This window comes from Chelmon rostratus, chromosome 6 (assembly GCF_017976325.1).
Source record: "Chelmon rostratus isolate fCheRos1 chromosome 6, fCheRos1.pri, whole genome shotgun sequence".
Classification (NCBI taxonomy): domain Eukaryota; kingdom Metazoa; phylum Chordata; class Actinopteri; order Chaetodontiformes; family Chaetodontidae; genus Chelmon; species Chelmon rostratus.
The window spans coordinates 12,174,775-12,202,316 of NC_055663.1; the positions used below are offsets into that span (position 1 = coordinate 12,174,775).

A 27,542-nucleotide genomic window follows, 5' to 3' on the forward strand; every position below is an offset into this window, starting at 1 on the left:
TTAGCAGTTCTGGAGACAGTAGGGCCTGGACAAAGCGTTAGCCTCCCCTTTGCTTTCTTCTGTCAACAAAGTCGCACTGGTTCAATGCAAAATGTGATTTTTTTTAAATACAAGGGAAAGACTGATCCAAAAGATAAAACTAAATGAATTAAACTGTATGCCATGAAATGCCGCAGATAAATCAGGCAGCATTGACTGGGGAGGGCACATCAACACACCAGTCTGACCCAGAGCGCCGAAATCCTGGAGGACTTCACAGTTTTTTTCACTTCCTGCAGGTGAGCAGGAGGGATCAGATGAAACACTCTGAGGTGCGATAGGCCTCTTTCACTGAGGACTCTCTGACCTGTCACAGTCGGAGAAGCACAGGTGTGAATAATAAAACCAATGATGGCTGAATTCTGTTTCGCTGCTGGCTCACTGTCACCACTGACCGGGACACTTGTGCTTTTCCTACTCAAAACTTCTGCTGTGAAAGAGATCGATTGTGACCCACTCTTGCACATCTGCCTAAATGATTTTTTTCCCCCACCCAATAAAAACAAAATTCCTCTCAGATGATGATAATAAATCTCAGGTCTTGTGCATATACATTTGGAAACCTTTGAAATGGAGAAAGGAAAGTTTCCCCTCCACCCACTGGTACAACATCAGCTGCAGAGGACCTGAATGCACAGCAGCCCTTAAACATGGCTGCTTATTGACTGCAGGCCCTTAGTCAATTCACGCAGCTCGTAAACCAAATCCTCAAAATAAACAGAGGTGAGACACATAAAAAACAGAATCAAAGATTTTTAAGCCTCTACTCTGTAAACTCTGCGTGAACTTTTTCTTTCCTCCCTGACATTAAAAAAAATCAACATCATATTGTGTGGAAGGCATTTTTGTTGACTTATCTTTTCTGTCTCTCAGGATAATAAATATAATAAATACATAAACATTTTTCTAGAAGAAAAAACTCTGCACACTATTGCAATGCATATAATATGGTTATAATAAAAAACTCACACAGCCCATAGGCCATATTAAAAACGGATGTGTAATTTTTACACCACGTGACTACACCCACCTTTCGCACGCGCCATTCGGAATTATTTGCAGGCTAATTTTTCTGTATTAAACTTCAAGAAAATCACACAAAGCGAAACTATTTTCTTACCTTCATGAGGTGAAGGTCAACGCGCGTCTCCTCTCCGACGGGAGCGAACGCAACGATACGGAAGTGATTTCTACTTTCGGTTATCTAGCTTTATGACAGGCATTTAACACTCATACAGCTAGATAACCAAAGACAGAAACGGACCTCCTGTCACACTCCGGCAGGCTGCAGGTGGAGGAGGAGCTGGAGGCAGGCCTGAAACGTTCACAAACACAGTCCCAGCTCAGGTACAGTTCACACGGCCTCGGAGAGCATCATCACAGGATGCGGATCAGGTGTGTTCAGTGTGAACATTCAGGGAAACACACACTTTGTTCTGAACTAATCAAATGTTCCTGTGGTGAAGCATGAGGTGTCTGGCTGAAGGCCTACTCAGTGGCATACTTATATTTCTGTGCATTTCATTTTATACTGTAGCTATATTTAACAAACCATCAGAAATATCAGATTACTGCAGGTTTTCGTGAGACAATAAAATATTATTTTATATCTATAGATAAATAGGCTATGTGTGGTGGGGCTACTGCATTAGCATCAATTGCACTATGTTTCTGTAAGGAATCTGTTACATAATACACAAGCAGAATGTTTCTTCTTGTCACTCCGGGAGAGACTTAAAATATATATATATAGTTTAATCTGGCAAAGGACGCATTTGAAAGACAAGTTCAGTGAAAATGATGCACATGCACATTGAAACATATCGAGGTTGCACAGTTAATGAGCAGGACAGGCCTGTGTTCTGCAGAGCTGCGCTCTGCCTCATTCACGAGGTATCTGTCACATATTTTACACAACTTCATGACATCTTAACGCTCACCATGACTGACTGCTGGCATTTAACAGTGGCGTAAACCTGACACGTTGTTGTAAAGACGTGGAGATTCATGCTGCAGAACTTAAAGTCTGTATCCACACATGTACGCTGCTAAAACACTCAGAGGCTTCGTGTTCATGTGAGCCAGTCTCAGCCGCTGTGGCCGAACTGCATGTCGGCCTGAAAGCATGACCATGAACCTGAGACAGCTTTACGGCTCTGTGCTGCAGCAGCAGGCTCAGCTCCGAGATCAACAGCTACCTCTTTTGAAAAAAAAAAAAAAAAGAAAGAAAGAAAGAAAGAAAAATCTCCTAAATGTGAATGGAGTTTGGTTTTAAGCTGATTTAATTTGGCTCTTTAGTGCTCCGGGGAGGAACGGATCCCTACTTTTAATGAGAGTTGCGATTGGCCCACTTCTTCTCAAACTAGACTGTTTCACATTTGTTACTGATCATAATAACAGGCCGAGGCGCGTGGTGTAATATTCTGGCAATTTAAAGAACAAGAGGTGTTTTTCTTTTTCTTTTTTTTTTTTGTCTGTTTATGGACCAAACACCTATACGCTTACCCCTCGCTTTAAATGAAACGCAAGGGCGTTTCTGAATAATGTTACCACGCGTCAAAAAAAATAAACTAAGATGTAAACTGAACATATACATCTTCCGCGGCCCTAAATAATCTGCATAAGACACATGGATATACCACGAGAACAGGTTCAAAGCTGGTCAAATGTAACGCTGTACGTGCACATCCCGTGTGTTTCCAGGCGCTTTTCTTACCTGTCTGAGAAGCGGAGCAGACTCTGGACGGAAAGGTCCTCAACTTCAGCTCGGAGTCAATTTTCCACATAAATTTTTCTGCCTTCACATCGGGCCCTTGTGCAGCGTGTCAGCGCAGAAGTGCTCAGGTGGGTCCGGATCCATCCTCAGTCCTCCAGCCTCTGCCTCTCCTCCGCTCTGCGCGCTTCCTCTACTCGCTCCCGCACTGACGTCATGTCAGGACCAGGGCAGCGTGTTGACCAATCGCAGAGTCCGCCGGCAACAAAGACTGTCCGAGCTCAGTAAGACGTCTCACTCGTACCACTTTTCTCTTGCTTTTAATTGATTTCGTCGCTTATACTACTACTACCAGGCTGCTGGTACTATTACCACGACTAATAATATGAACATGATCAAACAATGCACAAGACAAACCCTTTTATTCTGTAGTTGAAAAAACATTTTCACCTCGAGGTCCTTTTTGCAACTTTTCTGGAGCTTCTGATCTTTTGATCAGGTGCTGTGAAAATTGTAGTTGTTCACATTTCCACTTCATTACGAGCAGTATATTGATTTTTTTTTAAGTTTCAGGGACGTTTAGATTGAAAGTTCATCCTTCACCTTGGAGACAGAATGTGACACCCCAGAGTCTCCTCAAGGGCCATTCAGTCGCACGGGAATATTTTCTTCTTGTCCTCATTGAGCAGCAAGCCTTTTTTTCATATGCAAGTAAAATGATTGCAATTTTCAATCCGAGTCAAATTTCTGGTATGTGCACACATACATGGCCATCCTTAATCTTATATATGTGAATATATATTTAGCTTTTATTTGAAACAGACAAGAGCACTAGTTATGAGAGATTGTAATTTATATTTCCAGTTAAAAAACAAACAAAATTTCCAAGTTCTTTTCATCCTTTTTGAGAGGTTTTCAGTGCTATAATTTATGTGAGAATCCATCTTTATATGCATCTGTCGGTCTTCCACTTTAGTTGTTGTGGTCTGTCAACATTTTCTAGCCTGATTTACATTAGAAAATCCTAAAGATGCTCTTTTGCCATGCTATGTTGGTACACATTTAAAATTCTAACAATTTCAACAGAAATGTGGCTGTGTGACTGCAGCTCAGGCCAACATAAAGCAAACCTGGTGACCACAGGCAGCCAAATTGTGCTATATAAGGGCTAAAGTTAATTTAATGTCTGGATGTTACTATCTACTTGACATAGCAAACCAGTAGGCTATTGTATGTTTAAACATGTGAGCACAAGAAAACGATTTCCCGCCCAACACTGATCACAGGGTTTCGCAGATTGGCCGCAGGAGTAAGCCCTCTCTACGAATTAAAGATCTTTGAGGTCCGAGGCGTTTGTATAGGAGCACCGGGGCCACGGCCAAGAGCGGTGTGAACGGTTCCCTCCAAATCTGTACGGCCAGAAGAAAATGTTTTCTAAACCCCCTTAAATGTGATAATTATACTGACAGAAATTAAAGGACACAAAGGTTTTTCCAAATATGTCTCTCAGCCACGTTAACAGCAAATAATGGCAGAATGTTAGACACCAAATTGTCGTAATGAATATAGTTTCTTTTCTCAGAACAGAGCTCTCATTGATTAGTGATTTAATCATTTAATCATAATTAAGTGTATACTTTTTGAAACACCCACTGCATTGCTGTTGAGGGATGGGCTGTAATACGACCTTAAATAAAATAGCAAAATTGGTGTAAAAAAAAAAAAAAAAAGAAAAGAAAATAGGAAGATTAAGTTTGGAATCACAAATTAATGGAAAAAATACATCTGAGTTAGACCTCAATCGACACTTCACAATGAATATTTCTAAAATTCAGCTACTCATGGAATAAAAATTCCCACTAAATGATTTATAATCTAAAACGCTTCAACTAAACAGAGCCTTTAGGATTTTAAATTATGTTTGAATAACATTTAAATAATTTTGAGTTTTTTTGTTTGATCATGACTGCCTTTCTTTTTGTGGGGTTTGTGTGCTTTTGTTCATTTATTCATCATGAGTGCACTGAAGCGCACTCAGCCCACAACTTAGAGGCCTAATGCACACTACAAGCTTTCATCAACCTTTGACGGTTAGTTCACATGTAATTCATGCTTAACGCAGTCTCAGAGATGCAATCAGTATTTCCTCTTCAAACTTTTAGAGGCTTTGTGGAACAACTGACACACGTAAACTTTTTTCTTTTCTTTCTCCAGTGCAGCCAACTCTCTGGAGGGGTGCTACGGCCAGTTTAGGGCTCCTACATTAGATTTAGGCCTGTGTGTCCTACTGCAGGGCATGGAGCCCTGTCAACTACCAGGTTTGCCACAGAGACAAAAGAACACCACAATCTAGTCTTGTGTATGAGCTGCTTGAAAAGAAATCGCTGATTAGGACAGAATGTATAATGCACTTATCTTTTATTGACATAACAGATCCATGGGTGATATGTGACATGAACAGTCTGCAGCATAAGGCATGCACAGGGCACACAGCCGTTCAAGTAGATGCAGTTTGTGGAAACTTTGGAGACAAGGCAGCTCTCATCTATCTCCCTCCTCCTCCTCTCTCTCGTCCACACACAGACAAAGACCCACACATAGACACACACACACACAAGTACAGCAAAGTGGCTACATGGATGCAGGAGGGTAATCTTCATAGCATCCCAAAGATGATGTCTGGCTGGAAGAGGAGAAGTTATTAGTCAGTTTATGTTCAGTTCTAATGCCCGCTGACGTGCTTAATGCTGCAGTCAGTCACTCACACGCTGCAGGAGGTGCTGTCCTGTGAAAGAGCTGGTGTCTGGAGGCTGGCCGTCCTCTCCCACCGCCTTGCAGCGAAGGTAACCATAGAGATTAGCCACTTGGAGGGAAATACTAGCTACCACAAGTGACTGGGAAAGACAGACAAATGCATTTAAGTGTGAAGTCTGAAGCAGAGCATGCACATAAGCAGCATGTATCTCACCAGCCATTTAATCTTCAGGGAGAAGAGGGAGGTGAAGAAGAAGAATGTCCATATAAGCGGACAGATGATGAGACCCAGCCAGAAAATCCTTGCCTCTGCCTCTGTCCCGATGTTATTGCCCCTGGAGGTCTGCACACACAGAGCAATAACCCAATGTTTAATACCCCCCAAAATGCTCTTACACGCTCCAAATGCCACACAAAAATAACTTACTTTTTTGGCCTCAAACACCCAGAGGCTCTTCCCATCCTCGTCAATCTGATTCCACCAGCGCAGCCCCACCAACAGCCTGCCGGTTACATTCTGAAGCACAGCACAAATGTGAGTGATCGCAGCCAGTGAGGTCAGAGAAAGGGATTCAACTGCTGAAGTGCACAAGAAAGTAAGGCGAATCAGCAGCAGACCTAGCTGACCTCTCACCTTGACAGACCAGAAGTCAAAAGAGAGCAGAGCGACGATCAGGACGAAACACGAGGCAAAGCTCTCACTGAACCAGTCACACAGCAAATAGGCGACGATGGCAACCACCCGGAAGAACAGGTGGAAAAAGGAGGCGAGAGGGTGTCTGAAATCACAGGATTAGAAATGATGAGGAGCCTAAAAATGCCATGAAGCATGTGCACTTACAGCAGGCAGAGAAAACTTCTTTTCAGCACAGAAGACTTCCCCTGATGATGTATGAAAATAAAACCAGATTTTATACAACTGAAAAAAATCAGCCATATGAAGGGCAATAACTGGAAGTTATTTAGAGATTTGTTTAAGACGTTTCATAGTATTTATACTACAAATTATAACAAGCTGAACAATCCTTCAACTGCACAATGTCCCTACTGGTTTTATAGTAATAAGAGCAAAAGACTGTGTAAGACCAATGAGTCTGTGTTATAATAATGATTTCCTGCAGCGCACCTTATGACTGCGCTTCTCCGCGCCCTCTCCTGCTCGTCAGCAGCAAAGTCCAGCTCCACATCCTCCGTGTCATCCGCCATCGTCTGACAAGAAGCAAAGACAAAACACACCAGGATAAATCACGCCAGGTCATCCTCGCTGATACAACACAGCGAAACACCGTACATCAGAGGCATCAGAGGACATGTCCATTGGCTTTTATGATCATAGATACGTGATGGAAAAAGGAAGTACCATTTGTGCAAAGCGTGGCTGTATTATAGGGCTGAGAATAAACCAGGTGTTACAGTGAAATAGTACCGACACTGCCTTCTCAACCACCACTTATACGTCCACATCAGGAAGAGGTTATTAAAATAATTTTTGCGTTAATGGGGATTCATTGAAATTGCCATGACAGTTAAATCCATCATCGTATGGCAGTATAATCGTGTAAATGTCGATAATGGATTTCTAATTTGTTACGGAATATGGTCCGGTCGAATCAAAGTGTTTCAAAACGACCGCGGCAGGACTCGAACCTGCAATCTTCTGATCCGAAGTCAGACGCCTTATCCATTAGGCCACGCGGCCCTTGATATGCTCAATAAACCCTTTTTCTACTTTTGTCATGTGGCCGTATTGGCTAGGTGGGGTGGTTTGTGTGCCAGACGTTGGGAATAATTCACGTTTGCCCAATGTACAAAACAGTGGTTCCACCGTGGTGTTCGTCCAACCATTTTGTTTGTATTGTTAAAAAACGGATGCAGTCAGCCGGACCGCTTGGGGTCGCTACCGCTTTGTCTCGCCGTGACCCCACAGCTCTGCGGATAGGCATGCCAGTGTAACGTTGTTAATAACATTTGCTGAGGCGTCATTTTAAACGTATTCTGGTTGATTACTGCAGCGTTATAACTGATAACACAGCTCAGGTGAGGCGCATGTTTTTTGCTTCACCGATAGTCTAGCTAACAAACTTATTGAGCCCAGGATTAAATAGTTATTATTTCGGGATTGCTCAGAAATTAGCAACAGTCCATTTAGGGGTGAGCATGGGTCAGATGCTAGTAAGCATGCGTTAGGAGGTTGGTGGTGTACGTTAGCGTAAATGTTAAAGTTGGTGGTAACTTTCTGAGCAAGTTAACCTTATATTTGTGAAAGTGTTTTGACCCCGTTCCTCGTCCTCAATAAGGTGACTAAATTGTGAGTCAGCACGTGAAGTAACGTCAGGTGGGAAATGAGTGGAAAAACACCAATCTTTCGTTTTACTCACAAAGACGTAAGTTCAGCAAATCGCTAACGTTAGCTAGATATTATTTAATCAAGACCAGCAAAAATTGAGCCACTTAAAATTACAGTTAAAAAAATCCCACCATTGCAAAAAACCAAGCATTATTGATCTGTATCTATCTGAGGCCTAGATATAGATATAGCTGTGTATTGTACATATTTGTGCCTGACATTACATGAGTGACAAACTGAAGCTAAGATGTATCACATCATAATGTTGATATGTCAATGTCTTCCAGCTGCCGTGTGAAGTCCTCATGAGGTGATGCTGAATGTGCTGCGTTGTCCTCTGCAGAGGATTCTCATCTCTCCACAATGGACGTGGCTCCGCTCCCTCTACTCCACCAAACCTCAGTCTCTTCAGGGCAAGGTCTCCACAGACACCCGCATGAACCCCCTTAACATTCAGATGCTGTCAGGGAACCTCCACCAGCAGATCTTTAGAGGACTGGAACCAGAGTACAGAGAGGACGATGTGGAGCGCAGCATTCAGCACTTGCAGAAGCACCAGCTGTGGGGGAAGGAAACTTCACTGCTGCCCGATGTGGAGCTGAAGCTTCCCAAGATGTATGGCAAAAATATTGACGAGCACTTTCGTATCTTGGCCCAGAAGCAGAGTCTGCCCTACCTTGAGGCTGCCAGCCAGCTGCAGCTGGCTGAGCTCCCTTCCATGCCACAGGAGTGGAGCTGGGAGGTTGGCTGGACACGCTATGGACCCAACGGGCAGAGTCAGAAGGTTGATTTCCCAGAGGAGTCAGCACTGGTGTTTGATGTGGAGGTGTGCATATCGGAGGGACAGTGTCCCACGCTGGCTGTTGCTGTGTCTCCCACTAACTGGTGAGGAGAATGCACCGACTGGCATTAAACTGTTTATTGGAAGGATTGATCAGCTTCATCGTGGTGTTGTGTTATGGGTCGAGTTGTTTTGTTTAATAGGCAAAATTACAAAAATGTTTTGATGCATGAAAGATAGGAATGGGCAACAATTAGATTTTAATTTCCCCAATGTGTATATTTCTCACCTGCTAGGTACTCCTGGTGCAGTAAGCGTCTGATTGAAGAGCGGTACACCTGGTCAAACCAGCTGACCCTCGCTGACCTCATCCCACTGGAGACACCTGTCAACTCTGTCTGCCCGCCAGAGGGTCAGTGGAAGGAGAGGCTCATTGTGGGCCATAATGTCAGCTTTGATCGATCTTACATTAAGGAGCAATACTTACTAAAGGTCAGTATTCACAGGGTGGTTTGTTTTATCCTTCTTTCTAATTTGGCTTTTTCTCAACCCAACTGTCTCTCACTCCTTTTTCTTTGTTCTGTTTGCATCTTTATTTCATTTATCTTATGGTCCTTGTTTTCTGAGTCACACGAGTAAATGTGCTGAGTATCCTGTATCTGCCTCTGTATGACATAAATTTGTTTTCTTTCCTAAAGGGTTCTAAGGTGCGCTTCATGGACACCATGAGCCTGCACATGGCCATCTCTGGGCTGACTGGGTTCCAGCGCACACTGTGGATGGCCAGTAAGATGGGTAAAAATAAAGGTCTTCAGGAGGTCAAGGAACACATGAAGAAAGCTGTACAGAAAAGGGAGGGCCCAATGGTTAGTGTACTTTATTCACCATATTTCAAGTGCACCATGCAGTGGTATTGTAATATTGCAGCTTTATTTGTGGAAAGTGTCAGGTTCTTTTGCTTAGGGTAGTGACATGGCTTTTTCATCAACAAAAGCCAATGTGACACCATGTTTTTGTGTGTAGATTGGCTCCTGGGACTGGGTGAATATCAGCAGCATTAATAACCTGGCTGATGTCCATGCTCTGTATGTGGGAGGGCCGCCACTGCAGAAAGAGGCCAGAGACATTTTTGTGAAGGGCAACATGATGGATGTCAGGAACAACTTCCAGGTCAGAGCTTGACAAATCCCATGTCAGATTATCAGTACTCATAGGCCAAAAGTATTATTAATAGAAGGGCCTTACAGGCAGATAATTTGGGCTTTGCTGACCTCTACAGGAGTTGATGCAGTACTGCGCCATGGACGTTGAGGCCACACATCAAGTCTTCTCAGAGCAGCTGCCCCTTTTCATGGAGAGGTCAGTAAATCCAAACCCACAAGCATTAACTCTTGCATCTATTGATTGCCAAGCCAATGATGTGATATCGCTTTGTTCACAATACCTTTTATCTTTTACAAGGTGTCCTCATCCAGTGACATTAGCAGGGATGCTGGAGATGGGTGTGAGCTACCTTCCTGTCAACCAAAACTGGGGGCGTTACCTAGAAGATTCTCAGGACATTTATGAAGAGCTCCAGCGAGAGATGAAGAAGTCTCTGATGGCTCTAGCGGATGATGCCTGCCAGCTGCTGCAGGATGACAGGTGAGAAGATTTATCACTATGTTTCTGACTCTAGCGCATTGTTTAATTTAGAAGTAGGTGATATGGTAGAAAGAAATGCAGATTTATGCACAATCTGCAGTTCCAATGTATAAAAACATCCATAGTGTATGTTTTTTTATGTTTTTTCTGCAACTTAAGATACAAAGAAGACCCCTGGCTTTGGGATCTTGAGTGGGATGTGCAGGAGTTCAAGCTGAAGAAGGTAGCAGCCAGCAAAAAGAAAAGCTCCAAGAAAGCAGCTGAAACAAAAGCTGCCACTCCTCTCCCAGCGTGGGAGGAAGGTAGAAGCTTAGCTGTTTTTAGCTGGAATATTACAACAATAATGAAAAAAGGGGTTGAAAATAACAGATGAGATGATTCACCTGAAATCTCGTGATATTAGACCCAGGTCCACCCTCTGAAGAGGAGATGGAAAGCCCCCACCCGAGCAGGCTGGCTGTGGAGAAGCTGAAGGAAACAGTGAGTCGACTTCCAAAGAGAAGGCAGCATCTTCCAGCGCATCCAGGGTGAGGTCACTGTCAAGCACCACAGACCTATCCAATATTTATTATCTGTCAAGTTCAACTTCCATGTGCCACTTGCAGTGTGAATCCGTCCCTCTACTCCCTCCCTGTGTCCTCCAGGTGGTATCGTAAGCTGTGTGAGAAGATGTCAGCGGAGGCCAGCTGGTCACCTGGAGCCAGCCTCATCAGTCTACAGATGAGAGTGACTCCTAAGCTGATGGGTCTGACATGGGATGGTTTCCCCCTGCATTACACAGAGAAACATGGCTGGGGCTACCTGGTACCTGGACGCAGAGATAACCTGGTATCTCAGGAGGAAAATATAGGGCCTGTGTGCCCACACAGGTACTGAATACACACATAGTTCCCAGTAAATTATTTGGATACCCTTTCAGGCACTGCTAGTGATTTTCACTATTCACACATGCAGCTACATTCAGGAACATTTCCATCTTGCATCATTTCAAACATGTCATGGCAGTACTGGAATAGATGAAGCCAGGGACAGTCCAGCAGATGGCAGTAATGCAGCACTTATGGGTGCCAAATGTCATGAAACTGAATAGAAGAGAATGGTGAGACAAGGCCTGACGTACATGTACACGGTAGAAGATGTTTCTTATTATTTCAGAATAATGGTGATTAACATGGCGAGGAACTGCTTTGGTCCGGTGCTTTTGTTTGTTTTTTGTGATATACTTACCGTAAACAAGTCCCGGATTCAAATACGTCACCAGTGGAGTCTTGGGATTGGTTCCCCCAATCCATGTGAAAGCATCTTTTCATCAGACAGACAGCATTTTTGAAGCATTACTAGGTCGTGAGGTTGGAAATTTGCAGTACAGGTTTTCCTGAATATTGATCCCTGCTTCCATTCATGCATAACCCCGTGCAGGAAATGTTCCTGAACAATTCAGGGATCGACTTCATGTGTGAAAGGGGATTCAGATTTTTTTTCACAGCATAGGATGTGTGTACATTTATTAAGGCATTGTTTTGTCCCACAGAGCTATTGAGGATGTTTACAGAGAGTATTGTGAGCAGAACAGCAAAGAGCAGCCTGAATATCTGGACCCCAACCCTGCAGATGACCTCATCTGGACAGACAGCACAGTGTGGTCAAAGGTGCATGCACTCATAATGTAATTTACTCCATTCTTGTACTGTTTACATAATAATCTATAAATTGCACGTTTAGTAATCATACAAAAGAGACGTTTCTTCGGGGTTTTGAAAGATACAGTATGAATCATGAGGTGTGTTTCTTAACTCCATCTTAAGGTGGAGGAGTTAGGTTGCCTGGAAAATGTGACAGAGGAAAACGGAATCAGAATGGGGAGAAATGGGGAGAAGAAGAAAAACAAGGTAAATGAAATTGTCATCATTTGCATCATGATGAACACTTTTTAATGCTACACTGCACTATAAAATTTCACTGGGACGACATGTTGTGATTGCTGTTCCTTTTTTATGCTGAAATTCAACATTACTGCAATTTGTTGTATGAAATAGTTTGCATTCTGTTTCATCAGCAGTCCAAAGATCCATATTACATGCCAGAGGAGAGTCAGTGTCATTATCACCATGGAAACGGCCCCTACAACGATGTGGATATCCCAGGGTGCTGGTTTTTCAAGTTACCTCATAAGGTGAAGAGTGTCCTGAATAACTAGTGTTGGCATATTATCACTTCAGCGAGTGACTTAAGATAAGATAAGATAAGATAAGATAGAACTGGGCATTACAGCAGCGTGTAGTAGCAGTGGGAAGCACTTCAGTCGTCTCACCGAATGTGTGTATTTCAGGATGGTAATGACAACAATGTTGGCAGTCCGTTTTCAAAAGACTTCCTGGCTAAGATGGAGGACGGTACTCTCAGGGCAGGACGGGGTGGAACCAACGCTACACGAGCTCTGGAGATCAACAAAATGATATCCTTCTGGAGGAATGCCCATAAACGTATAAGGTGACGCCACCATAAACTTATTCATGTCTTTTTGGATGACCACAGTGAGCTTTGTTCATCGTAAAAATGGTGAATACGTGATTTCACTCTGTCACCTCATAGCTCTCAGATGGTGCTGTGGCTGAGAAAGGAAGAGCTTCCTCCTATTGTCAGCAGGTTTGTCTGGTATATCAGTAGCTATCCTGTATCTATTGATCGGCCCTGTAGTGGGGAGAAGTCATTATCGTTTATAACGTCCTTTCTTTCTTTCCTGAAGACGCCAAGATTTTGATGAAGGGGCTCAGTATGGTGCAATATTACCTCAGGTCATCACCGCTGGAACGGTGACGCGTCGGGCTGTGGAGCCAACATGGCTGACTGCCAGTAATGCACGGGTGAGAGTCAGAGCTGACAAAGACCAACAAAATAAACCAGTAGCCATTAGAGAAATTTTGTCCGTATGGGCTGTTTTTTGTTTTGTTTCCACAGCGGGATCGCGTGGGCAGTGAGCTGAAGGCCATGGTGCAGGTGCCACCTGGATATCACCTGGTGGGAGCAGACGTAGACTCTCAAGAGCTTTGGATCGCCGCTGTGTTGGGAGAGGCTCACTTTGCCAACATGCACGGTGAGATTTGTTCCTTTTGACATCTTGTTTTTATCTGTCAAAGAACAAACAGCATCTGATGTTAAATGTGTTCATCTCCAGGCTGTACGGCGTTTGGCTGGATGACCCTGCAGGGAAAAAAGAGTCAGGGCACTGACCTGCACAGCCGCACTGCTGATGCTGTGGGCATCAGCCGAGAGCACGCCAAGGTGTTCAACTATGGACGTATTTACGGCGCAGGACAGCCCTTCGCCGAGAGGCTGCTAATGCAGTTCAACCACCGCCTCGGTCAGGCAGAAGCTTCCAGTAAGGCCAGGCAGATGTACGCCTTAACAAAGGGCATACGCAGGTACATTCAACAAGCTGAATAGTTGTGTGTTTACATTAAGCTTTTAGTTGTTTGTGCAAAGATGATTAAGTTAGTGCTGCATGTTTGTGTGTTTCGTTAGATACCAGCTGACTGAGGAGGGTGAGTGGCTGGTCAGTAAACTGGATATTGAGGTGGAGAGGGATGAAAATGGAAGCATCTCCCTGCAGGAGTTGCGGAGGATCAGTAAACTGGCCTCACAGTGGCGACAGAGCAAGTAAAACGTCACACAAACACCTACAAGCACTTGTCAGGAGCAACATGTTCTTAGACATCCTCTCAGCTCTGCCCCTTCATTTCCCTCTGTCTCTGTTAGTCCCGCTTCCTCCCGGCAGAAGAGGTGGGATATTGTCGACAAACGCATGTGGGCCGGCGGCACAGAGTCGGGCATGTTCAACAAGCTGGAGAGCATTGCGCATTCAGCCCAGCCAGCCACTCCTGTTCTCGGCTGCAGGATCAGCAGAGCACTGGAGCCCAAGGCTGTCAAGGATGAGGTGAGGCAGTGCTAGGCAGTGGGACAGAAACTTAATCAACATGCTGGTATTCGAGTAGCATGAGCAGTCTACATTAAGAATCTTGTCTGCCAAAAAACTTTTGTTTCATTCTAACAGATGCTTATTGTCTTTTACAATGTCCACTTTGTCATTAAGGGAAGGGTAGGATAGGAAATCCAAAGCATAGAAATGAATCACGATGAATAAATGAATGACAGTAAGATGTTGCCGTGTTTTGTCAGTTTATCACAAGCAGAGTGAACTGGGTGGTCCAGAGCTCTGCAGTGGACTACCTACACCTGATACTGGTGGCCATGAAGTGGCTCTGTGAGGAGCACGAAATTGACGCCCGTTTCTGCATCAGCATCCACGATGAGGTGCGGTACCTCGTCTGCAGCGAAGACCGTTACCGAATAGCGCTGGCACTTCAGATAACAAATCTGCTCACGAGGTCTGCTCACAGCTTCGTATTTATTCTTCCCCGTGAAAATATCCACAGGGAACTTAGGCAGCTTTTCTGACTGTGTGCTTTTGTCTGCTACAGGAGTATGTTCGCTCATGCGTTAGGCATGCAGGACCTTCCCCAGTCAGTGGCTTTCTTCAGTTCAGTTGACATTGACCAGTGTCTGAGAAAGGAGGTCACCATGGACTGCGTAACCCCCTCCAACCCCACAGGTCTGGAACGAAGATACGGCATACCGCCTGGTGAGTTCTGCACACCATCATCATCATCTGTAGTATGCATAGCATGAGGTATTTTATATGCATTATACAAATGTGTGATGACGTGAATTAACCCATAAAATCTTGCTAGAAGCCCAAGTATATACATGTCTTAGTCCACAATCAAAATAAAATCATATCAAAGAAGCCTGTTACAAAAGAGGAAAAGAGTAAAGAGGAGTATTGAAATAGTTTACATTGTTATTCATTTGAAGAAAAGAATTACAAGTCTGTGCACACAAAATATAAGACACAATAAAAAAGATGATAAAACTGCAAATAAATAGAAGTAGACAGAAAATAATATTTATTTTAAAACAAAACAGCACTTAACAAAGTTTGAAAATCTCTTCAGGATTCATTTATTACCTTTTTTTCCTCAGTGTAAACAAGGACTGATAAAGTAGGGCCGTCTGTATGTAATTACAACTGTACAATCTTCAAAATAAGAACCGAGGCCTTCATCCAGACAACAGAGCAGCACATTCATCATGAAGTCACCCTGATGAAGTGCTTAGTCCTTGACAAATCAAACAATGTAAAATAGAAAAGGCAGTTTGATGCATTTCATGTGTTTAGAAATACATAAACATACATATTTCTTTTTAGATTTAAGTGAACAATAGGAACACAACCAGACTATTAAATAATGTGTGCAAACTCTCCACAGGTGAGGCCTTGGACATCTACCAAATCATCGACATCACCAAAGGCTCTCTGAACAAAGAAAGCTAGCGCTTTGTGGGCCAAGCGGCTGCCAATCAGAACAGAAGTTCAAACACACTCAACTGCCAGGAGGTCGTTCAGCAGCTGGGCGAGTTCAAGATCAGTGAGGAATGTGTTTGAAAAAGAGGCATCTTGGCTCACTGTTTCCTCTTCTTCTGTTTGGGTTCTTGTGTCTCCTCTACGTCCTGTGACTCTGTGGTCTGAAAGGGATGGAAGAAGAAGAAGCAGACACTGAGATCTCACCCTGCAGAAGCCTACTGAAATAGAAACTCAACACATTTCGATGCAGAACAGGTTCATTCAAAAACATCACATGTGGGAAAACATTTCAGCAATTAGCTCAATCTGTAATCACCTAAAGAGGGAGGAGGGAAAAGTAACTGCACTATGAATGTGTAAGGAAAGGCAGAGAGGACTTTTGGAGCTGCTAGTCAAAGTGTGAGATTCACCTCCTGACTGTCACCCTGCTCCTGCAGGGCTGCGTCCAGAGTAGCAGCATTGATGCGGAAATCTCTTGAGGTGCTCAGCTTCATGTACTGCATCAGATTTACCTGGACAAACACAGATGTTGGTGAAACACCGAGTGGCCTTACACAGTGCTGACAGTGTTCTGTAAGTCTCTTTATGTAGAATCAGATTTTGTCAACAGTCTCGAGCAATCCCGTTCACACATACCTTCGATTTCTTTGAGAGTGTGATGAGGTATTTCTCATACTGCTCGATGCTGAAGATCAAGTTAGGGATGGCCTTTGTCTCACGCAGAAGTTTAGCCTGCCAAGAGATAATGAAACAGTTTGTTTGAGGCTCACAGGTTTTTGGTTGTACAGTGTATCTATACATTTGATGTAATAAAGATAAACAGAAAATTATTAAATCAATGTTTTTACAGAGGCAGCAGTGTTCACTTCACTCCTTTTCTTTTTCTTCTTGTCATCTGCAACTCCGCCACTGAATTCTCCACTCTAATAGAGAAAACACATGATTTTCAAAACAGCAGCGTCCCTCTTGAGGCTGAAGCTGCTTGTGTCACTGAAATACTCAAACAGCGCAGTCATAATTGGAGATCATTGTGTGAAATCGTGGAGCTTTGGCAGGGACTAGTTTTTAAACCTGTAGGGAGTTGTACCTGTGCATATGTGATGAAAGAGTAGCACTGTGGTGTCAGGTGGGAGCCAGACAGTTTGACCTACACAAAAAAACTCTGGATTAGCATGAAGCACCAGACGATACAAACGGAGAAACCAGACAGCAGACTCACCAGCTTCTCAAAGCGTGCAGGCAGCGCACCGTGCTGGCTGGCACACACCTGGATGTACTGAAACAACACAGACAAAAGAAATGAACATCATACTTGACAAACTCCATATTCACAGAGAGATCAGAGCGCCTAGAGCGGACTAATACACACGTATTTGACCAGGGTGGTGAGGATGCTGTATGTGCGAGTCAGTTCTCTCAGCAGTGTAATGGTACTGGTGCCGGGCAGCAGGGCCGTCTGGACCAACTCATTTAATGCCGTCAAAAGAGTCCCGAGCTGCAGTGTCACTGCTTTCTCTACTGGGTCCTGCTGGCCTGCAGTCTGGGTGGCCTCACCTACACGTAGGGAGCATACGTTTTAATACCGCCCCCTGACAGAGATGCATTTCTTCCACCGTCCCCTCTTAACTCTCACCATAAATCCACCTGCGCATCAGTGTGAAAAGGTTTCTTACCAGAGTCCGATTTGTCAGAGGCCGTGTGGCTTTTCTTCCTGGCGATCAGCCAGTCCACTTCATCAAGCACTCTGTCAACCTGTGACAGGACCAGCAGCTGTAGCAGGAGATTAAAGATGAGATGAAGGTGGTGAGTATACTGCACAAACAGATTCTGAGTGTCACAGCCAATCAGAAGCCTCCCATTATAAGAGAAAATAAAACAACACTCACTGCTGCTGTGGTTGCAGTCTTCATGTTGACAATGGCAAAGTTAGACTGTTTTTCCACCTCGACATCCTGATCATACAGAAAGAAAAGGCAGAGTGAATAAATGACTTAACTTTCAAATCTTAACTGATTTTAAGAACATGAAAACAACCTTTACCAATTTTTTGTGTTTTAATCATAAGAACACACACACCAGACGATTCAGTCATGACGCAGGACTGAACACTTGGTGTTTATACTAAATTGTTTCAGAGTGGCGATATCCAGGGAATCTCACAGAAACTCACATGACTTCAGGAAAAAACAAACATGGAGGCAGATTGTTGTTGTCAGCTTGTTGCACAGCTTGTTGTGTGCTATATTTTGTACCGAAAAACAAAAAAAAAAAGAAAACTGGATGAAGTCATGGCCGAGAAGACTGAATTTTGCAGCATAAGCTGAAGGTGAGTGACAACATCCAGTCAGTGACGCTTCCTGGTCAGCTTGCTCCCATTGGTTATTGTAGATTTGTGCTTAATATTCCATAACTGTTCATTTCGAGCCACATTCGAAACCGGGGAAACGCCGATACAGATTGTAACAATGAGAATATGTCTGTAAACTCCTCATGTTATAGGATCATTTGGGCAGATAATCTGTTCAGACCAGCCTCGAATCAGGAACTCCTCCAGGATAGTCAGGACGAGTGAATCTGACCCGAAATCTGCCCAAATAATCTCTCCTGTGGGGCCGGCTCAGCTGTCACCAATTTAGTTGTCATGAATGTTTAATTAGTACTGTAAAATGGAGGCCAAATAATAACAGTGGGTTACTGTTGGAAAGTAATAGTCATGTGCTGCTGATTTTATAAAATATTTGAGGAAATTGTAAAATGTAGCCGTTAGTTAAATGCTCTAACATGACCAATATCCCAATAGAATTAGGGATGACATGAGACGATGATCAGAGGTTGGATTTAAAACAAGGACAATGCAGTTTTCATTGAGTTGTCCTGGAGAAAAAGCACCTGCATTTAAAATATAATCGTAGAATGTAAAGACTGAGATGTACAATAGCACAAACTGTAGTTAACTGTGTGCCACAATTAAATCACTATAAACTGCTGGTGTCAACTGATGCCACCTATTGCCTTGCAGTTTTTTTGAAGGTGTGATGCCAAATTGCTTGAGCTCTGAACACTGTAAAGTTTATGTGTGTGTACCTGATCAATATCTCCCAGTTGGCTGTGGATGTCTTGGCAGAGTTCGAGCAACAGGCTTACAGGACTCTTATAGAGAACATGCAGGTTGAAGAGAAGAGAGAGCAGGCCCTTGCAGAAAGCCGAATCCTCTGAAAGAGAGAAATAAAAGAACCTCAGAACACACTTTACTGTGCCTGACGTGGACACAAAGATTAAGTAAATTGTCACCCACCAAAGCTGGTCTCTTTGCAGATTTTCACAATCCACGTGATCATCTGAACAAACTGCGGGTGTAGACGTGTGTTAGTGAAACAAGTACTATGGAATTTGTTCTTTAAAGTGCATTTAAGAGTTCACCCACCTGTTGGGAGGAGGGCTTCAGCTGGCGGGAGAGCACACTCAAGATGCTGACCAGCAGCTGAGCCTCCTTGCTGTTAAATTCGTCCTCACCTCCACTTAACTGTGTAAATAGCGCCCTCTGTTGACAGAAATAGAAAACTGGGTTTTAGTGTAGTTGCTCAGATGGCGTGGGCAGTGCTCACTACATGTAAAACACTGCTGTCTAATAAAGTCAAGTAGGTTTGTATCTGACATATTAAAATGATTCCTGGCACAGGATGTGCCAGGAATGTGTGCAGAAATTTATGAGAGCCAGGTTTGTGAACCAGAAGCAACAGAAAGTGATTGTATGGATGGATTTTAACTTTTAAAGTAAGTAGAGAATAACCAAAAACATTCTGTGTAGATGTACCTGAAACTGTCGGATGTAAAAGAAGTTCATCTCTGTAGCGTTGTCATCATCTGGTTCAGCATCGTCCTCTAAGATGTCTGTGGGAAACAGAAGATTTGATGATGGATTCCTGCGTACTGTTCAGGTGTAAAACCTAGAAGCCACTGCTTTTCCAGTTTACAGAGTGTTCGTGTCTGACCCATGGTGGAGAGGAGCTGGGCCATCCTGTCTGGATAGCGCTGCTGGCATGTTGTGAAGATCCTGAGCAGGCCTTCCAGACACAGGTGGGACAAGCTGGAGCGCTTCTCTTTCTTCCCTGCGTCCTCCACGACGCTGGGGATGTTGGTGTAACGCCACATCAGCACACTGCAACAACAATTACACAAAGACAGATATTTCATTGGTCACAGAAAATAAAACCTGGAACACAGTGCAACTAAATACTGTTATGTAGGCCAATGCAGTCCAACCTTGTCATGTCACAGAGGAAGCGGAAAGTTTTGTCTGTGTTCTGTCCATCTGGACCGTCTGTGTGTCCAGTTTCCTCCAGCTGCTGGATCTTCTGTACCGCCACACTCACAGCATAACGCACAAATTCTCCACTTGAGCGAAGCACTGAGAGAGCCTCCTCTCTGCTCTGACTGCTGTCCCTGAAAATAAAAGTGTTTTCAGTAGCAACTTTTTTATTGTTTGGCTGTCAATGCTACTCTTGATTCAATGCACACTCAACACACACAATTTTTGGAGAACAGTTAACTTTTAGCTCTTCGAGTTCAGTCGGTACTTGTAGTGTCGTTTTGACAGATGCTATACAATGTGAATTTTTGTACTGGCTACATATAATTGCAAAACACAAACAGTCCAGTCAAGACATGCAAGAGAAAGAACTAGAGTGAGTGAACACCCTGATGAATAATACAGTATTTATCAAAGTTGTTTTCAGGTGTATATATCATGATTTAAGTTCATAAAATGTGATCTTTATATTCAGACAAAAACTAGTAAGTGTAAAAGTAATGCATGTAAAGATGCCACTGAAAGAATTTACCTGAAGAGCACAGTAAGGAGAGTTGATACGAATCCTGAAGAGAGTAAACTGCGAGGGGTCTTGTGTGAGGGCGCTCGACCCTTTCCTAATTTCTCCTTGAGGATCTCAGACAGCTTGTGGTAGCGGTTGAACAGCTCCATGAGGTCCTCAAAGTGGCTTTTACTGCCACACACAGAGACAAGTGCACAAATTAAACACAAAAAAACACCATTTAACAATATTTATGCAACATGAAGCCCTGACCACTGAAAGAGAGGTAGCTGTTACCTGTAGTTGGCTTTGATGAAGTTGTACTCCATAAGGACCTCATACACCCCCATCACCAGCACAGCATAGATATTATTCTTCACCCCAACACTGAACCCCATGGAGAACTCAGCAGACTTGTCCTGATGGACACACAGACAGCATAAATGGCTGAAGATGATGCTTCCAGTGCTGCAACATAAATAACTGGTAAGGGAAGAGGCAAGCTGAGGAACACAGGCAATAAAGTGATGTGCAATTCAATAAAAAATACAAATTTTTCATCAGTTCATTCTTAGGGATAGATGCTTTGTCTCCTGCTTGCACTTCTCAGACATCCCCATATTTTCTTCAACCAGACTACTCAAAGCCATACAATGTAGTTCAGTGCACACTTTTGCTGAGCATGCTCCTGTCTTGAAGGCATACCAGTTCAAAGTCCTCCAGTTCACTCTTGATCATGCGTCTTGTCACGCTCTCTAGGATCGTCTGAAGTTCAGACCGGCATCCCTCTTCCTCCTCATCGTCATCATCGCTGTCGTCAGCGTTGGAGTGGGCTGTTCGGCGCATGTTCTGCAGCCACAGCAGGCAATGTACAGTACAGCTCACCAGATGGCCCTGGAGGAGAACAAACACTATTTAGAGCAGACATTAACAAAACAAAAACACAGTCAAGAAAATGCTGCAATGCAGATGAGAGTACCAGTGGCTCCTGGAGGTAGACTTGGTCTCCAAGAGCTGTGATGCACGGTTCTAGTTTGACTGGAGGCAGGAGGTCTTGCTCAGGCTCGTAGTACCGCTTCAGCTAAGGACACAAAGCTCTCCATGTTATAGATAACATGTCATTGTATCTAATACACTTAATACACACACACATACCTGTGAGAAGAGGGTCTGCATGACAGAGCTTGCAAGTTGAGAGTTACGACGGAGAACGTCATAGAAGCCCTGAAAAAGGCAAGAATTTGCTTTGTCAGTACAAAACATGCTTTTTCACACCCTAAATGTTAATCAAAAAAGAATCATCATACAAATGTTGAAGGGTTTCTTTTAGAATTTTGTCTGAAGTTGAAAGACATGTATACAAGATGCTAAAGGTGGAGCAAATGTAGCTGTTCCTAAGCTAAAATCACGGTTAGTAATTGTAACAGCAAGCAGCAAAATTAAAATCATAGTAATAACGACATAAATTAAAGACACTTCTAACCTCATAGAGCATGAGGCGCACATCAGCCTGCTGGCCGAGGCAGCGACGCAAACTGCTGAGGATCTCCAGACAGAACGCTTCGTTGGCAGCAGAATTGTAGCGAGAATGAACGTCCACTTGGATCTATTCAGGGTTTCGGGCAGACAGTTACCATACGGCAGAACGTGTTTGAAATTGCACATTTTCACGTTGCAGATGTTTTCCAGCACTCTTGAAGCACTGTACCTGGCTGGAGGAGACTGCCTGGCTACACTGGCTCGACGCCAAGCTGCCCAACACTTTGAAGTTCTTCAGCAGCAACAAGAAGCCAGTCACTGCGGACTTCCTGCCATCCAGTTGGCTAGTAGAGAGTCATATGTGAGGAGGACAGTGTTTTTAATTACTGATAAACTATCGAATGTGTTAGCCAAAGCATGAGAATTATTATCTGTGTGGATAAACCTCATCTAATCAAGAGTAAAGCAGTACACACCTGGAAAACATGGCCTTGCGGAGAACTAGAATCAAAGAGTCTTTCAAACACATACTGACTTTGAGCAGAGGCTGGAGATTAAACAGAAGAAAAAATTAACAACAGAAACCTCTGTGTGTGTGTGTGTGTGTGTGTGTGTGTGTGTGTGTGTGTGTGTGTGTGTGTGTGTGTGTCTGTTTAGGTACCTGGACAGCTTTTAGCAGACCCTGAACAGTGGCCAAGGGCAGGTATGACAGGTGGTCAAATGTCTCTGTCACCTTGGGGGATGACTCCAGGAGGATCATGGGAGCAGAGACCACGATGTCAGAGAAAAGGTCTGATGATAAATAAACAAAAACAAAAATGAAGGCAGGTCAAGTCAAAATCTAGTTTCTAACCGGACTGATTAGACACTGGTGTACATCTGAAAGCTAGGACAAACATCTTAAGGTTGTGTTACCTAAGTAATGATTGACAGGTGAGGCTGTCTTTGTGACCAGTCGATTCAACACTTGTTCCAGTATCTCGCCTCTGATAGGCTCGTGCATCTGTTGCAGAAGAAACACAAATCCTCCAGTGAGAAAATACAAACATGTAGTCAACTATCAGTCATTTACATTATGATGAGTCTAAATAATAAAAAAAAAACTAATGTTACCTTAAAGCCCTGCAAGAGCACCTGTCCTCCCAGCTTACATGCCTGCTGAGCGGGGGTCCGGGCTATGGTAGCAGACCCCTCTGTGGTCTTGCCAAAGGGTCCAGGTTTTGGTCCAAATGAATCCATAAGGAAGAAACCCAGCTGTACCAGCCCCTGGGTCACATGATCCCAACCAAACACACTGCATGGGTGGAAGAGTACAATTTCATGTGCAGAAAGAAGATTAACCGTAAATCTTGTGTTCACGGCAGATGTGGGGCGACGATGTTTGCATCTTCACTTTATACATCTACTGAAAAGATTTTTAATGGTCCTCACACCGCCATTGGTTTTTTTTACTCAACTACCTTTTCGTTCTCTTTGCCAGTCACTCATAGGCGTGGCAACACATGAAAAAACAAAAAAAGACCAAAGTGAAAACTAAACTTAATTTGGACAAACTTGGTTTTCTGAAAGGGACAATGATTCTGATTAAATATTGAAATGATTTAAATTAGGCAAAATTATTTACTTTTACTTCAGAACAACCTGGTATTTTGTTAAAACATGTAGATACATGCATGCCAATTGAGTACAGTATGTTTTAATTACACTTTAAGACTACATAATAATCTATCTGTATGTGTATTTTTTGACCACCTGAACCAAATTAGCCTTTTTTGCTGTTAGGACAAACTTTTCCAACACATACAATCAAGGTTAGAAACATCATTTGTGTGCTGTGGCCCCGATGAATAACTGCTGGCAATACCATATATTTTTCATTCATATCAGGAAATGCCTCCATCTTATGTTAAAGGTTTGATCGTTCTGATGCTCTGACCTGTTCTTGACTGTGTCCAGGATCATCTGAGCCACACTGTTGTGTCCAGGCAGCAGGTCCTGCAGGAACTTTGATCCCTGCTGCAGCTGCTCATCCTTAAAGCTTTTGATGATCGCCCCCTTCAAAAGGTCAAACACCTACCAGGAAAACCACGAAACAGTGAGGAAAAAGTAAGTAGGCAGAAAAGATAAAGTGAGACTGAAATGAGTATACGCAAAAAATGTCTCACCTGCTCCTCATAACGCTGGATGCGTGCCACTGAGAGCAACAGGGCGACACTGAAAGGGCACAGGTCCCCATAAGATGTCTGCAGAAATGCAATTCAAGATTTATGGCACACTCTGCATTACAAAAGTAATCAAAAATACATCCAATAAGAGATGGACGAGTTATACATAACCTTAAAGCTTTTAAGGAATTCTCTCCCAAGTTCGTGGTCGAGTCGTATAGCAAAGACAATGTGGAGGATAGCAGTGCCCTCTACATGCCTTAGCTGGTCCTGCGGAATGGACTGGACCTCTAGATCCAGGCTCCTGAGGAAGGAACAGTGAAAAATAACCATCAGTAAATGAAAAGCAGGCAATAAGATTTAGAGTGAATTTAGTTTATGACACTTGCTGTGTATGAGTCACTCACTCTCCGTGTTTCTGTTCTTCTTCCTGGCGAATGTCTTGCTCCTTAAAATAACTGATGATTCCATCAAGGACCTGCTTCTTACAACCCTGACAGAAACAGTGCAGTGCAGGCATTTAGATCATTAAAAGAAAGAGGAAGACTTGGATTGCCCGTGGCTGAACATCCACATGTTGTTACACGTAGGCACGCACGCACACACACACCTTTGCAGATAAAAGCAGCAGCTGATAAACCAGTGGTGGGATCTCCTGCAGATCCAGTTTGGTGAACATCCTCAGTACTTTTTCCACCAAAAACCGCAGCTCCTCTGATGACAAGGGCACGTCCCTAAAATGAGGCAGCAGAAGAAAAATTGAAAGAAACAGAAGAAAATAAAAGCAGATAAAACATTGTGACATCATTGTGAAAGCTACAGAAAAAGAAAAAAATACTGTCTGAGAATGTGATGGTCTGATGCTCAAAGGTGTTACCTGAACATGGTCGTCAGGTGGATTACACACTGTGGGTCCCATCTGTGTGAAAAGAAAAACAAGTAAATAAATACATCCTATTACTACCATTGAGGTTTGTTAATGACACATATCTGAGGGTTTGGGCTTGCACATGCCATCATTATCATATATGTTTGTGCAAAACAGAGTTAAGACTTATTTAAAAACTACATGTAAAAATGTACATTTACATATAGTTTGAAATCTGAGGTGACCTCACCTGCTTGAGCAGAGGCTGTTGATCAGCTGTTTCTTGTATTCCTCACCACTGAGTTCACCTGAAGTTGTGATACAATAAAAAGCCACAATAAGACACAGAGGAGCATCATCTTTTAACTTCTGCACTGTGTAGACAGTGACAGGACTCAGTAAGACACTGACATTTGTGAGGTAACATAAGATATGAGAGCTACTAAGGCTAGCACTCTGCACTTACCTTTTCCATAGGACAAGGCCTCACAGGCTGAAAGGGCGGTCAGCACAGTAGGAAATAGCTCCAGGGATTTCCCACTGCCCATTTTCCCTACCTTAATGGCTTCAACAAAAAGGGACGCCAGTTGTGCAAGAGACGGTCCGGACAGTGCATGAGTCTGTGTGTATCATTTAAGAGGCAAAGTGGTAATTAGACAGATGCATATAGGCCATACTGGACATATGATGAAAGGAAAGGGGACACAGCATGTAAAGGTATGTCTTCAATTCAAACAATGCTAAAACTGATAGGACAGAAATTCAGTAAAGGATGCTGTAAGAAAATATTTCACACAAGATCAGAAACCTAGTAGCAACCAAGAATTTGTACATGTCCCCTGACAAATGATGTTTTAATCATTAGGTCTGTAATAATGACATACTGTATTAACCCATGTCTATCATCCTCATATCATAATAATAGGTAGCAGAGAGCTCAAAACAGCTGTTAGCAGTGACAAGTTGTTATTTGACTAATGGATCTGAAGCCCAGTACAACCACAATCCTGCTAGTTACAAGACATTACCTTATCATTAATAGAAGTAGTATAAGTAGATAATCTAGAAAAGCAAAATCATCACTTATTTTTTTACCTCCAGCATCAGTAGTCCGATGATATCAGCTGCCACCTCAGTCTGAAGATCCCCAGACTCACACAGAGGGATGCAGTGTTGATAAACAAGAAGTCTTCGGTCTGATCCTTCAGTGGAATTGGGTGGAGAGCCTTCACAAAAGAGCACACACACCTTACTTTTACTGCACACACACATATGACAGTGTAAACACAACAGTAACTAGTTGATACTGTGGACTTACCTTTAAATATGCCCTTAATCATGGTCCCGACCTTCTTACCCTTTAGTGCACTATTTGTAATCACAGTGACGAGCTAGAAAGGGAAGTATTTCATAAGCTTTTCTGACAGTGACGCAGTTTTCTTTAATAATCTAAATGCTACATTGACAAAGTAACGTTACCTGGTCATTTGTGAGGGAGGACAGGTATTTCTGAAGTTCGGCTGTACTGTCTCCATCTGACAACGTGACAATTTTATCCATTTCAGCCCTCATGATTAACCTGCAAAGCGACACAAGCGGCAGGTAAACACAAACCGTTTGTTGTTAACCTTAGCAAGCTTGCTGTTTCTGTAACTAAAGGTTAAATTCGATAAACGAAGTGCACAAATGAAAGGTGTACCTCTACTTGTCGTTCAGCTAAATTTAATATTGGACAATGGGTTTATTTCAGTGAATTATTCCTTAAAAACGGGAGTCGAGCTCTCAGTATCTTTGGTAACGCTTTCATAACAGGGCACGAATTTCCCGCCAGCGCACACTTCCTGTTTCGCTTCATGGTTGCCATGTTCGAGACAAAGTATCCCACATTACATTTTTGCTATTCGTATCAACATAATATTCCATCGTACAGTAAAATACGTGGGATAGTAAGGTGACATAGATTTTAGAATAGCGTAAAATCAACCAGTAACATAATGCCAAATCTTCTAACTGCCAGTTAAAAGATACTGTTAGTAGAAATACTTGATTTCTACAGACCTGGCAACCTGTTTACGCGGCACGCCTACAAATCGTAGGTCTTTTCTGGGTTGCCACTTATTCACACTGATTAACAACTAATCCGTCTTATTTATTCTCATTTTGGGGGATTTACTGTGACTGTGCGGCGAAGTGATAGTAGCGCGTGTTGGTAAACGCTTTCATGGTCATCAGTAACGTTAATCTCATTTAATCGAGGGGGAGGTCGCCATCTTCTGTCGAAAGTCTGGATATCTGATATTTGTCCGCTTCCTGACAGTGTTTAATAATTAGTTTGTAAGATAAAAGTAACTATGGCGGTGTTATTCCTCTCAGTACAGCACAGAGCTCCTTGCAGATGCAAATACATTATCTACCGGAAGGTATCAGCCATCTAGTGTATTTAGGAAACTGAAAATGATTTTATGTGTGGTGCATTAACCACACAGAGGGTTATACAGCATTTCTATTTGCTTTCATTT

General features: G+C 43.1%; 3 protein-coding genes and 1 non-coding gene across 5 annotated transcripts; 1 reads left to right on the forward strand and 3 right to left on the reverse strand.

The window, feature by feature from the left end:
• Positions 1–5,408: 5,408 nt before the first annotated feature.
• On the reverse strand, positions 5,409–6,742 carry LOC121607498 (Golgi apparatus membrane protein TVP23 homolog A-like). Its single transcript, XM_041938336.1, has 6 exons — positions 6,633–6,742; positions 6,141–6,285; positions 5,934–6,023; positions 5,721–5,849; positions 5,518–5,646; positions 5,409–5,435 (listed from the first exon to the last, which is right to left on the reverse strand). The coding sequence occupies exons 1-6, from the start codon at positions 6,710–6,712 to the stop codon at positions 5,409–5,411; spliced, it is 600 nt and encodes a 199-aa protein (XP_041794270.1). The 5' UTR covers positions 6,713–6,742.
• A 390-nt stretch (positions 6,743–7,132) lies between these two features.
• trnar-ucg lies at positions 7,133–7,205 on the reverse strand. Its single transcript has one exon. It is a non-coding gene; the product is annotated as a tRNA-Arg (tRNA).
• A 239-nt stretch (positions 7,206–7,444) lies between these two features.
• polg (polymerase (DNA directed), gamma) lies at positions 7,445–16,558 on the forward strand. The gene is made up of 23 exons (XM_041938334.1): positions 7,445–7,543; positions 8,141–8,738; positions 8,931–9,126; positions 9,333–9,500; positions 9,658–9,804; positions 9,914–9,993; positions 10,096–10,278; positions 10,438–10,580; positions 10,682–10,805; positions 10,923–11,147; positions 11,810–11,927; positions 12,084–12,167; positions 12,335–12,451; positions 12,608–12,768; positions 12,871–12,924; positions 13,025–13,142; positions 13,237–13,372; positions 13,454–13,700; positions 13,801–13,935; positions 14,035–14,212; positions 14,455–14,663; positions 14,757–14,917; positions 15,606–16,558. Exons 2-23 carry the CDS (start codon positions 8,167–8,169, stop codon positions 15,668–15,670), a joined length of 3,621 nt encoding a protein of 1,206 aa, XP_041794268.1. The 5' UTR covers positions 7,445–7,543; positions 8,141–8,166; the 3' UTR covers positions 15,671–16,558.
• fanci (FA complementation group I) lies at positions 15,234–26,830 on the reverse strand. Of its 2 annotated transcripts, none has more exons than XM_041938333.1 (38): positions 26,723–26,830; positions 26,503–26,602; positions 26,342–26,414; positions 26,119–26,249; positions 25,490–25,643; positions 25,274–25,331; positions 25,033–25,074; positions 24,766–24,889; positions 24,563–24,648; positions 24,327–24,459; positions 24,156–24,233; positions 23,927–24,063; positions 23,104–23,284; positions 22,906–22,993; positions 22,652–22,782; positions 22,467–22,537; positions 22,220–22,334; positions 21,995–22,117; positions 21,667–21,735; positions 21,491–21,592; positions 21,217–21,405; positions 20,809–20,930; positions 20,542–20,703; positions 19,964–20,137; positions 19,693–19,859; positions 19,515–19,591; positions 19,125–19,241; positions 18,996–19,047; positions 18,785–18,912; positions 17,587–17,652; positions 17,374–17,470; positions 17,070–17,254; positions 16,920–16,976; positions 16,788–16,847; positions 16,549–16,623; positions 16,337–16,432; positions 16,111–16,212; positions 15,234–15,861 (listed from the first exon to the last, which is right to left on the reverse strand). In XM_041938333.1, the coding sequence occupies exons 2-38, from the start codon at positions 26,593–26,595 to the stop codon at positions 15,799–15,801; spliced, it is 3,978 nt and encodes a 1,325-aa protein (XP_041794267.1). In that variant the 5' UTR covers positions 26,596–26,602; positions 26,723–26,830; the 3' UTR covers positions 15,234–15,798. The 2 variants fall into 2 exon arrangements, with proteins under 2 accessions (XP_041794267.1, XP_041794266.1); XM_041938332.1 differs by having other exon boundaries at positions 19,964–20,143.
• Between the last annotated feature and the right edge of the window lie 712 nt (positions 26,831–27,542).

Bases quoted from the DNA above. Each gene is read 5' to 3' on its own strand.
- LOC121607498 (XM_041938336.1), bottom strand. From the start codon at position 6,712: ATGGCGGATGACACGGAGGATGTGGAGCTGGACTTTGCTGCTGACGAG. The intron at 6,024-6,140 runs GTGAGAGGTCAG...GCTGTGCTTCAG, and splicing joins TTGACTTCTGGTCTGTCAAG to AATGTAACCGGCAGGCTGTT. The intron at 5,436-5,517 runs GTGAGTGACTGA...CTCCTCTTCCAG, and splicing joins GACAGCACCTCCTGCAGCGT to CCAGACATCATCTTTGGGAT.
- polg (XM_041938334.1), top strand. From the start codon at position 8,167: ATGCTGAATGTGCTGCGTTGTCCTCTGCAGAGGATTCTCATCTCTCCA. The intron at 12,168-12,334 runs GTAAATGAAATT...CTGTTTCATCAG, and splicing joins GGGAGAAGAAGAAAAACAAG to CAGTCCAAAGATCCATATTA. The intron at 14,664-14,756 runs GTCTGCTCACAG...TGTCTGCTACAG, and splicing joins ATAACAAATCTGCTCACGAG to GAGTATGTTCGCTCATGCGT.
- fanci (XM_041938332.1), bottom strand. From the start codon at position 26,595: ATGAGGGCTGAAATGGATAAAATTGTCACGTTGTCAGATGGAGACAGT. The intron at 26,250-26,341 runs GTAAGTCCACAG...TCTTTTGTGAAG, and splicing joins GATTAAGGGCATATTTAAAG to GCTCTCCACCCAATTCCACT. The intron at 16,977-17,069 runs GTGTGTATTAGT...GTGTTGTTTCAG, and splicing joins TCACCACCCTGGTCAAATAC to TACATCCAGGTGTGTGCCAG.